This window comes from Sminthopsis crassicaudata, chromosome 5 (assembly GCF_048593235.1).
Source record: "Sminthopsis crassicaudata isolate SCR6 chromosome 5, ASM4859323v1, whole genome shotgun sequence".
Classification (NCBI taxonomy): Eukaryota; Metazoa; Chordata; class Mammalia; order Dasyuromorphia; family Dasyuridae; genus Sminthopsis; species Sminthopsis crassicaudata.
This window is the reverse complement of record NC_133621.1, coordinates 122,107,280-122,121,534: the sequence shown is the minus strand read 5'-3', so window position 1 is coordinate 122,121,534 and position 14,255 is coordinate 122,107,280. Positions and strand designations below refer to the sequence as shown.

General features: G+C 33.6%; 1 protein-coding gene across 5 annotated transcripts in view; it reads right to left on the bottom strand.

Annotated features, from left to right (window-relative positions):
• The window catches only part of CADPS2 (calcium dependent secretion activator 2), a 714,206-nt gene that overhangs the window by 146,363 nt on the left and 553,588 nt on the right, over positions 1-14,255 (bottom strand). For all 5 annotated transcript variants that reach the window (XM_074268127.1, XM_074268122.1, XM_074268124.1 and 2 more), the window contains one exon: positions 13,018-13,205. In XM_074268127.1, the coding sequence (XP_074124228.1) occupies positions 13,018-13,205 (188 nt within the window). The remainder of the gene's footprint in view (positions 1-13,017; positions 13,206-14,255) is intronic.

The following is a 14,255-nucleotide window of genomic DNA, read 5'->3' as shown; positions in this document are numbered from 1 at the left end:
GATTATACTAACAAAATCCTCAATTTAGACAGTGCAAATTTATTTTTTTTTCATTTCATGAATTTAAGAAGCCTCTATATTTAATCTACTCTCCTTCCTGACTCAGGACCACGTATATCTGGAAATATTAATATTTTTAATATTTTAAAATATTTTTTCCTATCAATACTTCCTGAACTATGACAGCATCTGTGTTTCTGCTTATTTGGATCAACAGATTTCTTTCAGGAGCTCTTATAGGAAGTATATTATAGGCTTGAATGTGTTCCTGATTAATTTCACAGTTCCCTTTGAAGCTAATATTACATACAAAATATTATAATAAGAATTATAATAAGAATGTTTTAAGTATAAGTACTTTAAAATAAACAGTACAGATCTACTATGTGAGAAATATTAAGTCACATTAATACCTGAGGTCTTTTTATTGTCCTTGTCATTTTCTAGATTGTTTTTCATGACCCCATTTGGAATCTTCTTGTCAAAGATATCAGTGGTTTGCCGGTTCTTTTTCCAACACAGATGGGGCAACTGAGGCTAACAGGGTTAAAAAACTTGCCCAAGAATACACAGCTAGTAAGCTTCTGAAGCTGGATTTGAATCAGTGAAAATGAGTCTCCCTGATTCAGCATTTTATCTACTGTTCCACCTAACGGCCTAAAATATTTGAACTCAAATTTAGTGCTAGAAGTGACTTTGGAAGTTATTTATGCTAGTTCCCAGGCTCCTCTGACAATTTCCTCCCCTTTATTTTATTGCTGAATAAATTGAAGTCCAGAAAAATCATATGAATTTTCCAAAAATTCTCACATACTGAGTGGTAAAGTTGGTATTTGAATTTAGGTTTTCTGATCCAAATTCAACACTCATTCAACACTGCCTCTGGCATTCTATGGGCACCGACTATGAGTAGTATATAAGAATAAAATTTAATAGAAAATAATAATAAAAAATTCAAACAGAATAACAATCACAAATTATAAACAGAATTATAAAGTCAGATAATGATAATAAAAGATCAAACATATTAATTTATAGTAATTTTTTAAATATTTTAAATGAAATTTATTGCCTAAATAGGTTTTTGTCACTTCAAAATTTGTTTTTGTTTTTTTTAAACTTTAACACTTAATTAAGTCATTATTGCTCAGTGCTGCTGATATAAATATTTATATTTATAAAAAATGCTGATATAAATATTATAAATTATTAAGTCATTATTGCTTAGGACTGCTTTGATTTGTTCTGCACTCTTCCTAAGGACTAAACTAAAGGTTTTACAATTTAAAAAATATATGAAGAAAAAATTAAAAACAAAACTTATTTTGGAGGAAATGAGAAAATATCGAGGAAATACAGGTATGACATAGTTCTAGGCCATATTGCTAAGTTAAAGTCTTTTATCTCCAAAAATATTGGAACAAAACATGTTGAATTATTGGGAAGAAATTTGTTTCATTAAGGGTGAGGCCAAGTAATGAGAAATAGCTTGTTAGACAGACAGAAAAAAAGAGTGAAGTAATAAGACTTTAAAAAAAAGTCAGTTGGCATATTAAATTCAGCTGAATTTAAAAAAAAAACCAAACAAGAAAATTAGTGATAGAAAGATTCAAAGAAAAACACAAAACCATGCAACAATCTGATAAGATTTTCCTTTCTGAAGTGTTTGGAGGGATCTAACAAATCAAACATTGTGTCCCAATGCTAATAAAACCACACACATCAAATCCACATTTGAAGGTCTATAAAAAACATGAAATGCTCAGTTTATCATATATGTAACTAATGGCCATTTTATTTTTTTAACAACCACTTTTTATTTTCAAAATACATGCAAAGGTAGTTTTCAACATTCACCCTTGCTAAACCTTGTGTTCTAAATTTTTTCTTCTTCTCTTCCTCCATCTTCTCCTCTAGACAGCACATGTGTTAAACATGCAAAAATCTTTTATACATATTTCCACCTCTTGAACATTTTATATGAGCAAATTTAAAGTCTTATAAATAAATGAAAACAGTTTTAAAGACTATTTCTCCCACCTCTGTACCAACCTACACAGATAAATACAGCAACAAAGATAGTTAAGGGGAAAGAATTTCCATCACTACCTTTAGAAGGTGAGCTCCTTGAGGACAGGGAGCATTTTTCTTTCTTCATATATTCAGCATTTACCACAGTTCTTGGACCTTGGCAAGCCTTATACAAATGCTTGGTGATTGTAATCACAGAAGGCTCAGAATTTAATCTCAAAATATAAAGGAGGTATTAAGGAACTTTGCCACAACTTTCCTACAACAACTCACAAAGTCCTTCATCAACCCTGAGTCATTGGATAAAGGGAATTTGCATTATACTAAATATTTTCTAATAGCTAATTATGACTAGTTAGTGATGTCCTTTGGATTTCTATATAACAAAAGAAAGCATATTTGATTAGGTGTAAAGTTGATAAGTGTAATGGACCTGAAGTTAGGAAATCATCTTTCTGAGTTCAAATCTGGCCTCAGACACTTACTAGGTCAAGTTACTTAATCCTGTTTGCTTCAGTTCCTCATCTGTAAAATGAACTTGAGAAGGAAATGGCAAATTAGCTCAGTATTTCAACCAAGAAAATCCCATATAGGAACAGGAAGAGTTGAACATGACTGAAAAGCAAATGGGCAACAAATTTTTTAATTCATTGAGTTGGTGAAGTATCTAGGACAGAAAAGTGCTTTTTGGAGACAGACCCCTTCACTGGTACTAGAGGGCAGCAGAAAGGAGGCAAGAATTTATACTCTCTTCTTTAGAGCTATAAGAACAGTAGGAGACTACATACATCCATCAGCAGAAAACAAGAGACAGACAGAAATGCAAGAGAGATACCTCAAGAGAGAAAGTAGCTCCAACTAATATGACTGCTTTAGAAGCAGTGTAAAGTACAGACTATTGCCTCAAGAAGAGAACAAGTGAATGACTCTTCTGGCAGAGATGTTATACCTAAAGGGAGCTGTGTCAAGATTCTATAAAGAGACAAAGGGTTCCAGGTCATGGAGTACCACGACTTGTGAGCTCTCCTTAGCCACTGATATATCTTAAACATATGACTCACTACTACTGACCTTTAAGTCTTGGTCCACTATTCCCATGAGTGCTTTATGTGTCTGAGGGAGTGTTGTGTATGTTTTGGGAGAAGTGTTTCTATCCATTATTCTTAAAATATCACCTAAATTCTGTCCCTAGAAATTAATTAAGCTTTCTGGCTTATTATTTATGGAATTAATACACTAGTAGGGGCTTATGAATTACAAGAGTAGGGATTACTGTTGCTAGAAATAGAGGTAGTAACTACTCTTTGGGGACCTAATTTTTGAGTATAAACTTTTCTTTAGGGATTCACCCAGAGAGGGTATGACATGTATGTGATCGCTTTCAACTTTTAAAAGTATCTTCATATACTCTAGGAAAAAAGTCATTAAACTTGAAGAAGAGTGGAGTTAGGGGAGAACTGATAACATATTTCAAATATATGAATGTTTATTACTTGAATTTATCATATTTATTTTTCTTGGCTTCACAGGACAAAGAGAGGAGGGTCAATGGGTAGAAATCAATGGAAGGAAGATTTTGTCTCAATATAAGGCAAGTATTAATAACAATAACAAGCTGTCTAAAACAGGATTATTGCATTGAGAATTGAAATTGGAGAATACTGGGTTCTTTATCACTGGAAACGGTTAAACAGAAGAAATATTATGTTTTTCTGGATGCCTTTTTGGACAACCATGTCTCAAGTATAAGCCCTAGTAATTTACTTTTTAATGCCCTTCCTAACTCAGAGACTCTATATTTCATCTGAGAAAGGGTGAACAGTTAGCTAAACATGATTATTTTCATTTTAAAGATGAGGAAAATGTAAGTTAGAGAGAATACATGACACAGCTAGTCAATGACAAAGGTGGGCCTAGAAACCAATTCCTGTGAGCCCTATGCTTAGCATTCTGTATACTACCTCTTCAACATTTAGATATTGTATATGTGTCCTAAAATAGACATTCTATATGAATTGTTAAACAAATTAGAATTATATTAGAAATTATTTAATCTGCTGTTTAATTAAAATTGCATGAAAAACTATTATACATATATATATATATATATATATATATATATTTCAGAGACTAGAATAGAACCTTCTATAATCAACTTTTCTCTTGATTGTTTATTAAATGAAATTTGTCACTTTTAGTTTCTTTAAAGTCTCAACTAGAATAGTTAAGGGGAACTGAAAAATTTGGTACTGAAAATTTGGTATATTCTTGCTTATTTTATTAGTAAGTTAGTTATGAATTTGCCATATATACCAGAGATTTCAATTAAATTAATTTCTAAGTGTAGACATTGAGAGGGTGCTATGAGAAATGCAGAATTTAGATTAGACATGGTTCCTACCCTTAATATTCTATTTGGGGAATGTGACATACACAAAATTCTATGATTTCATTTTTGGGGACCAAATTTTTTATTTCATCAGCATCATAAATTCTTAATGTGAAAACTCCATTTATCAATATAGATTGGTATCTACACTGCAACTTAGAGTTGACAGAAAGTTTTCTAGGAGGAACTGAATGGTTAAATGGGAATGTATCCAAGTCAAAACTTGAAAATGGGATTTCCTGCCTTTTTACTCACTGTGCCATGCTTTCTCTCTAACTTAACAAGTAATGCATGATAAATGCATCTACTGAAATGTTATTATATGATTTCTGCCAGTGCAAAGTTATAACTGATTTTGGGGGTTTTGGCAGATGGGAGGGAAATCAGTGATCAGGTATAGTATGTTAAGTTTTAAAGACGTTATAGTCTATGTAGGAATTCAGTACATGAAGAAGGGAAGACAAAAAATGTGAGCCACGTTGGGAAAGCTACGGAGAGCTGGGGTGCCAAATTATGGCAAGCCTTGAATATAGTTGCATAATAGATAGATAGTTGCAACTACAGATTTTATCCTATATGATTCATATAAGAATAATCTATGAATTATTATATGCTTAATAATTAACATCATCATAGCTTACATATATCTAGGGTTTTGAGGTTTACAAAGTACTTTCCTCACAACCCTGTGAGGTAGATCATTAAACCACATGTAATGAGAGATACAGCTAGTGATAGCTTTTAATTGTTCTATAAATAGGGACAGGGAAAGAAAGATCAGCTTAATAAATATGCTTTTTTAATCAGTCCTCATGGAATATGATGATAGTAATAGCAACTGAAATTTACATACTGCTTCACAGATATTTCATTTAATTCTGATTATGCCCTCTCCAAAAGGTCCACAAAGTTCCTATGACCTCTGCTTGCTTAAATCCATTCAGTTGCTAGCCCCTTACAATGTGATTTCTGCCTATTCCTTCTCTCTGCAGTAACTATACTTTTAGTCAAAAATTTTGTAAGTGCCCAAATCAATGGACTTTATTTACTGAATTCTCTTCTTCCTTGTCCTACCTGTTTTATGACACTCCTGACCTTCTGCTCTCTTAGAACCTTGTATTCTGTGTTCTTTTGTCCTGTTCTCATCAGCTGATTCTCTCTTGTATAATTATTCCTTTAGTGTTGACTCTGTCAAGCTGTTCCCTCATAATTTAATTCCCAATCATGGTTTCAATAATAATAATATGTAACTTTTCTCCTAAGCTCCAGTGCCACATTTCTCACAGTTTGCTCCTTATCTATCTCAATGTACTACTCCTCAAATGCAACAGGCATAAATGGAACTCAATCCTTTCTCCAAAACTCACCCTCCTAACCTCAATTACACAACTCTCCTCCCAATCAACTTTACTTGTTTCTTTTGCTTTTTATGTGATCAGTTATTAAATGTTTTCAATTTCACTTCCATAATATCTTTTTCATAAATCCCCGAATTTCCTCTTCCACCACACTAATTCAGGTCCTTATAACTCCTATTTGAACCATTCTAATAGTTTATAAAATGATCTCTCTGCTTTCTTTGATCTATTCTTCAAGTTACCAAAATGTCTTCTGAATTTCTAATGAGGCAGGATCGTAATCATTTATTTAGTCCTTCCAAACACATGCAAAGCACTGCAAGAACAAATAGATAGAAAGTCTAGCCCTTGTTACTACCCAGAAATAAGAGGAACTGTGATTTTTTCTATTTGTGTGGAGAGAGGTTAAGTAGTTGATGTAGGTGAATTCCTACACATTCCTTTTCCATGATCATCATTACATCTTTATTCTGGAGAAATATCCTAAAATCATCATTCTATAATTCAATTTAAAAAAGAAAAAATTTTCCTATTCAGTCTTTCCTAAGAAATTCTTGTTAATCTTAGAGAGAGAAAATTTCCTCCTAATTTAGTTGCTCTCTTTAACTCAGTGTCTGAATGTTTGTTAGCAGGGGAAGGAAGAAAGGAAATAATAATTTCAGGCATTGTTTTAAGTGTTTTACAAATATCATCTCATTTGATTCTCACAACAGGGGTGGCTATATAACACTTATTTGACTTTTTAAATGACCAGTCATTAAACGAGAACTCGTTTTGCATTTGTCTTTTATAGGGTTTTTTTTTTTTTTCTTTTCTGAACTTACCCTTTCCTATGAGGAATGCCTGACATTAGCTAGCTTCCTCTGGAGAGAGTGAGAAAGGGAAAGACACCTAGAGGGTGGTGTTTTTGAACTGGCAATTCAGCTGGCAGCACAGCAGGTAGAAGCCACTTTGCACTTCGTGTATTTCCCACCAATATCCATTTGTGAACAAGAGGGAAAGAATGGGAAGTCACAGCATGAGAGTAAGATATCAGGGAAGATGATCAAAAAGAAAACAAATATCTTCTCTCTGTTTTTGTTTGTTTTTTAACCCATGCTACTTTCCAGTTGTTTAACCCAAAATGATATCTTTCAGGAGTTCTGGCATTTAGATAAGCAGTTTTCTTTCTTTCCCTGAAATTCCCAAGTTCTCAATCCTGGAAATCAAGAAGAAGAAATTCTGTGCCTATAAATTTCATTGAAATGAATCGCATTTCATGTGAAGAAGAGAGCTTATTTTGGAGAAGAAATCTAAAAACACATTCTTTGATCTCACAATAGAGCTCTCATTTTTGCATTTTCATTTTAAAAATGATATAATAGTTATTTTGGAAAATAACCCAGTAACATCTACAAAACATACTCCTAATTCTATGAATAGATGCAATTTAATTAATATAAAGTAAGGGAGGCAGAAGAGGCAGTGTTGCATAATAGATACAGAGCCAGTCATAGAATATGGATGAGCTGGTCTCATCTTACCCTTTCTGACTGTATGGCTCTGGGAAAGTCACTTGACTTTGCCTTGAAGAAAAATCACCTATCTATATTGAAAGAGGAATAGAGAAAGCAGACAGAAGGAATTTCTTCATTAGTTAACTTTTTGTACCCATGAAATCACAGGTCAAAGCAAAAAAAAAAAGTAAGGAAGATATAGTTGATTCTCTGAGGAGAAAGTTAAACTGAGCTGATTTTGCAAAGATCTTGGAGTACATAGTGCAACTTGGACTTCAAATGAAGACACGTGACAAGTAAACCTGTTCCCAAAGAATAAAATGAAGTCTGAAAAAGAACCATATGTAGAAAAAAAAATAATATTCAAATGGAAAGCATGTTGCTAATTTACAAAACAGGCAATTGGCAGAACTAAAGCCAGTCAGAAGTCTTATCCATAGATGCAAAACAAAATAGAGAACTAAATTCATTATTAGCATACTTCAAAGAAAAATTTAATTTTACTTTATCTTTGTATTCTAAGAAAATCTTTTTAAATTATCCATAAAATAATTATACAGATGATTCTCAAAAACCTTGTTATTAATACACAGAACCTTGTATATATTAGATGGTTAATAAATATGTGTTAATTTGAATGACTAAAAAGTAAATACATTTTAGGGTCAATATTTTCCTAAAATGAATATTATTAAAAATAATTAACAGATCTCCCAATAAATCCACAATCTAGAAATTTTTCATAGAACTGAGCACTATATATAATGGTGTCTAAAAAGAAAAAATAGCCATAATTTAAGTCTTGAATAGCAATCTGTATATATTTTCATAATTCACACATCCATCTATCTCTCTATCGATCAACCGATATACCTACCTACCTACCTACCTACCTACCTACCTACCTACCTACCTACCTACCTACCTACCTACCTACCTATTGATTCTCTATCATCTCTGCTCAGGTTATCCATTTGGCTAATTGTTAAAGAGTTAGGAAAAAAATCCTATTGGAACATGAAATAGTTCTTCCTCTTGTTTCCCTTTGTGATCAAAAAAGACAAGTCTAAATCCTCTTTCACTTTTGCCTGGGACAATCTGTGAGTCTTCTGAGTTTGTCAAAAAATTATTCGAATAAGTCTAAGAAAGGGCTCAATTTGTGATACAAATAAGCCTCTCTCCAGCAAACTGAATCTAATAATGTCCTTTAGGGATCATAAATTCAGATATAAACTAAAAAAAAAAGAGGAATAAAATTTATAGGTAATTTAAAGAAGTCAGGTTCACTTTTTTTTTTTTTTTTAAAGATTACATGCCTTATATTGGATTGCTTGCCATCTAGGGGAGGAGGTGGGGGTGAAGGAGGGGAAAATTTAGAATACAAGGCTATGCAAGGGTCAATGTTGAAAAATTATCCATCCATATGTTTTGAAAATAAAAAGCTTTAATAAAAAATTACATGCTTAATTTTAGTTTGACCACATTGCAAATATTTCATTGGCCAGAAAAGGGATTTGACAAGAAACTGTGGATAAAACAACACAAATCCATTAACAATCTTGGAAAAACAATAGTCTAGGTCAGTAGGTCAATTCTTAAAAAGGAAACAGCAGGAAAAAATACACTTAAAAACAGAAGTCCTTAAGTGCTGAAAATTACTGAGTAACATACAAATTAATTATAGTCTTTAGTGGATTGTAGTCTAATTTGTGACATTTCTAAGAAAATGTTCCATGAACTAGATGGTTTTTTATATTCCATAATTAAATATCATTCTTGCCAATTAAAAACATTTTTCATTATAATTATCAACTTTTTGTGATTGTCTCTCAGCTGAAAAGTAACCTATCACATAAAAATCTAAACTTGATAGTTATGATTTACTCCAAAACAGATTTCTTGATTCATATTTTAGAAAAGTTCTAGATCTAGGCATAAACTAAATAATTATTGATAATTAATCTTTTAGGGAAAATACTAGTATCTAATATATTAAAACAATATTTAATAAATACTTGTTTGACTAAGTGTTTAAAGGACTAACCAAATGTTTAAAGTCTAATCAAAATAACAGTTTGACCTTGAGAATATGCTCAGCTATTACATATTACTATGAACAAAACTAAAGATTACTAAAATTTGTGATACAAATAAGCCTTTTCCCAGCAAATAATGTCATTTAGAGATCATAAATTCAGATACAAACCAAAAAAAAAAAAAGGAATGGAGTTTATAGGTAATAAGTCAAACTTCCATTCTTTGGGAACCACATAAATATTAGCAATACTACACCAAAGTCTACTCAAAAAAGGAAAGTAAAAATTCTGTAAGTAAAAAAACAGCTAGCCGTAGAGTCTTGAATACCTGAGCTGTAAGTTTGTCCTCTGACACATATTGGTGGTAAGAACCTGGATAAATCACTTAACCTCTTAGTTACCCAGGCAACTCTATAAGATCAAATTGCAGAGTAGTTACCTATCTGCAGGGATAGCAAGAATTCCTACATTAATGAACTCACAGATCTTGACTTTACAAAGAGCCAGCTGCATCATCAGATTTTAGTCTCCCTTTGGGTCTTCTCTAATCATCAGGATATCTATCAGCTGGCTAATAGGAGATAATTACAGATTAGAGTGATGAGATTTACCCTAAGGTTTGACCTTCCTCTGCTGGAAGGCTAGGAAAAATAAAGGTAAAAAGAAAAGCAGTCTGATAAATTATATTCCTAGGGACCTCAATGATTATTAGACAAAGAAAAGCTTATTATTTGTATTCCTAGTTTTATGACATTACTGTTGTCCTATTACCTCAACACTTCTTTGGTTAATAGTTATTGAATAAACTGAATTAAACAACACACACTTTTTGAAAAAAGGATGAAGTCACTAACTTACAAAATCTACATTGCTCTCAGAGACATTTACTTTGAATCATTTCTTTCTATGAATTTTTTTTGGGGGGATGGAGGATTTTCTAAGCCAAGGCATAGTTCTACTTCATGGAGGTTTGCCATTTTATCTAAAATTTCAGGTACATTGTGATTATCAGACTAACTACCATACACATTTATGTGTTGTCTTGTAATTGTGCTCTCTTTCACAGAAGTAGATATTTTCTCTCTAAAATAAATGTTCAAATACTTAATGGCAAATTTTGTAAGTCTCATTGATCCATGTGTTCTCTAAGCAATTAAATATTGGTTTTTGAAAGAATAGGTGGTTGTCTGTCCATATTCTATGACTCGCCAAATTCTGTTCTCCTTTCCTCTCCTTTCCTCTCTCCTCCTTTTCCTTTCCTTTTTTTCTCCTCTCCTCTCCTTTCCTTTCCTTTCCTCTCCTCTTATTTCCTTTCACTCATATGGCCTCCATCATATTTTAAATCCTAATCACCCTTCACTGGAACTATTGAAACAGTTTCCTCGTTGATCTATCTACTTCAAATATCACTATATACCAATCCATCTATATTGGTACCAAAGTGATACCCCCCAAAACAGGTACAACAATTTTTCTGTCCCTACTCAAACTCCAATGGCTCCCTATTATTTCCAAGATCAGTTACCAATTCCTCTGGTATTTGAAGCTTTTCAGCTTGGCTCCACCTCACCTTTTCTGTCTTAATACATATTATTCCTCTTGACCCACCCTATAGGTTAAATTGATCTTTTTGCTTATAGTGGCAATTCTTTGTTTTACCTTGGGCTGGTCATCACCCTATCTGAAATATACTTCCTCTTTCCATCAAGGTGAAGCTTAAACATTAGTATCTATATAAAATCTTGCCTAATTTCTCTGGCTACTAATATCCTACTACCATTACCTTGTATCTATCTATCTATCTATCTATCTATCTATCTATCTATCTATCTATCTATCTATCTATCTCTATCTATCTATCTATCTATCTATATCGATAGAGATATAGATATAGATATCCATGTAATGTAACAATATTATTTTTGGAAATGCTTTTCTTACTGGAGCAAGAACAGCAGCAACATACATTTGGCACATAGTAGGGCTGTTTTTCATTCCCTGTGGCAAAACTGTCCATTCATATCTTTTATAAGGCTCAGCTAAGTTAACACTAGGCACTGAAAAAGCAAATCTTTTCATATCCTCCTTATCTAGAGGGGTAGAATAGAAACAATCCTTAATGTCTATAACCCAAAGAGGCCATTCTCTTGGCAACTGAGTAGGAGATGGAAGTCCAGGCTGAAGACTTCCCATAGTTTCCATCTGTTCATTTACTCTTCTTAGATCAGTTAACATCCTCCATTTTCCAGATTTCTTTTTTTACCACAAATACTGGGGAATTCCAAGGACATAGAGAAGGCCGCAAGTGTCCTTGGTTAAGTTGTTCTTCACTATGTCTAATAAGGCCTGGATTTTATCACTTCTTAAGGGCCACTGTTCTACCCACACTGGTGAATCAGTCTTCCACTGAATAGGAACCGGTGAAAGTGCAGGTAGGCCTTCAACAGCAGCCCTGCCTAAAAAGCCTAAGTGCTTATTTTTAGCCCTAATTGTTGTAATCCTAACAGGTTTGGAAGGAGAGAAATGAAGAAAGGGAGAGGGAGAGGAAGAGGAGAAGGAAAGAGAAAGATAGGGAGGGAGAGAGGAAGAAAGATGAAAAGAGAGGGAGAGGAGGGGAAAAGGAGGGAAAGACGGAGGGAAGGAGAGAGAGAGAGAAAGAAGGAGAAGAAGGGAGGGAGAGAGAGAGTGGGAGTTAAAAAGGAGAGAGGGGGAGACAGGGGGATGTGGAGAGAGAGAGAAAAAGAAAGGAAGGAGAGAAGAAGGAGAGGGAGAGAGAGAGAGTTAGAGGAGGAGAGAGGCACAGATGGGGAGAGAGAGAGAGAGAGAGAGAGAGAGAGAGAGAGAGAGAGAGAGAGAGAGAGAGAGAGAGAGAGAGAGAGAGAGAGAGAGAGAGAGAAAGAGAGTGTCTCTGATTATGAGGTAAAGACAACCTCTTACTGCCTAGCAAAATGGATGAAAAACTGATAATATTCTTAGACTAGGGGAGTATACTACTAGATTAAAAAGGTTTGTCAGTTAAATATAAAGTATATTCCTATTGTGTTATGGGAAGGGGAAGAAGACACAAAGGAGAATAAAGCTCATTTAAACTAGATTGAAAGGCCTTTCTTGTTTTCCCTATGTTTTTCCTCTTGTCTCTTGCAGTTAGAATTTTCTCTTAGAGATGAAAACATTCACAAGTACACGCACATACATACACGTACATACACACCCATCAATAAATATATTGAGCCCTTCTATGTATAAATTCCTTGTTGAATGTTATGAAGAAACATAAGATAACCGTTTCCATCCCCATCTACATGCAAACACACACACACATACCTGCATATACATCATGAACATTTACTAAGCAGCTATCTATCATGTGCCAAACACTGTTTACACATTGAAGATACAAAGAAAAAAGAAAAGAAATTACAATTCCTGCATTCAAGGAGCTTATATTCCAATGGGGGAGTCAAAATGTCATCTACAAACATCTACACACACATTGCCTTATGTTAAAAAATGATGCTCTAAACCAAAAGACGTCCTGTACTAAACCCAATGCAGCCTACCTAAAGCCAGAAAAATCAGTAAGCAACTTTTCAAAGGAATTGCTTCCCATTTAAAATGTAACTAAAATGGAAAATGGAAAATGATTCGCTTGCTCCCTAGGGTGAATGCATAAAATTCACTGAGTAAATGCTTTCAGACTGTGATACCTGTTGCCATGAACGTGAGATGCACAGAACGCAAAGCTGTAATGGAGCAGGGTTGGGTCAATGACAGCACCACTTTCTGAATGTTCCATCAATTCTGTAAGGTAGCAGAGATGTCTATGACAGCCTCTTACTCCATAACGAGCACAGTACTCATCTAATACAAAGACTTGGCCAGGGCTGAACCAACCCTGAAAGAGAGGGGAAAAAAAAAAAAAAAAAGAATTAAGGTACATTTTCTTGTCAGCATTTTCATTTAGCTTTCTTTGTAGGCAGTTGGATTGAGATTTATAACTTATTTTGCTTATGGTGTGTTTTAACCTTTTTTAGCATATAGGTTTAATTTTGTGGTAAACTCTAGAACGGCTTAGGAAAAGCTGGTCTCTGATGTTGACTGTCATTCCTATGAACAGATATTTTGACTTTATCTTTATTCTTTTCCAGGACTCATAACTGGAGATTGGATTAGGGAAATCTTTTTGTACTATTAGTTTTAAACCAAAATTATTATATATTTTTAAAAGTATCTCATGGAAATTAAAAAAAAAGATAATGCTAAAGTATACATATAATTGGAATTATTAATAGAGGACTACTCAGAATAGAATGAAAGGGCAGATTTATGAAGCTAGGAAACTTTCTGATAGTAGGCATTTTTTTCCTGGCTTTCCCAAAACTCTATTGGTCTTGGATTTGACCTGGGGGTTAAAAAGGGGAAGACTACCAAGAGCCTGCCCTAGGAAGGGATGAGGGACCCTTAGAAGTCATTTCAATGGAAAGAGTTGAGGATGCCATTGTAAGTAATTCAGGGGATGCCATGTTAGCCTAGAGGAGAGACTGGAATAAATTACTACTGAGAGTTTTTTTATTGAGAGTCAGGATCCAAAAGATTTGGCTGACCTATGCACTGTTAATTCCTACTCCTTTTCCTCTCTATGGAAAATTGAGTTTCCCCAGTGTTAGCTAATCTCTTCAATATCTTATCCATTTTGGCTGTTTGAAAAGGGTGGTTTGGCTCTTTGGGGGACTTGTTCCTTGTCTTTAAATATGTTTTAGTATGTGATTAAAATGTCGGCCAACATAAATCTAAGCTATTTGGTATATTTTACTTGTTGCTTAGATCTAGAAATAAAACAAAAGAAGGGGAATCAGAAATGGGGGTCTGTTTAAACACATATGCTGATTACTTTTTTTGGCTATCAATATGCAAAAGGCCTTTTAACATATCTATATTCTAATAA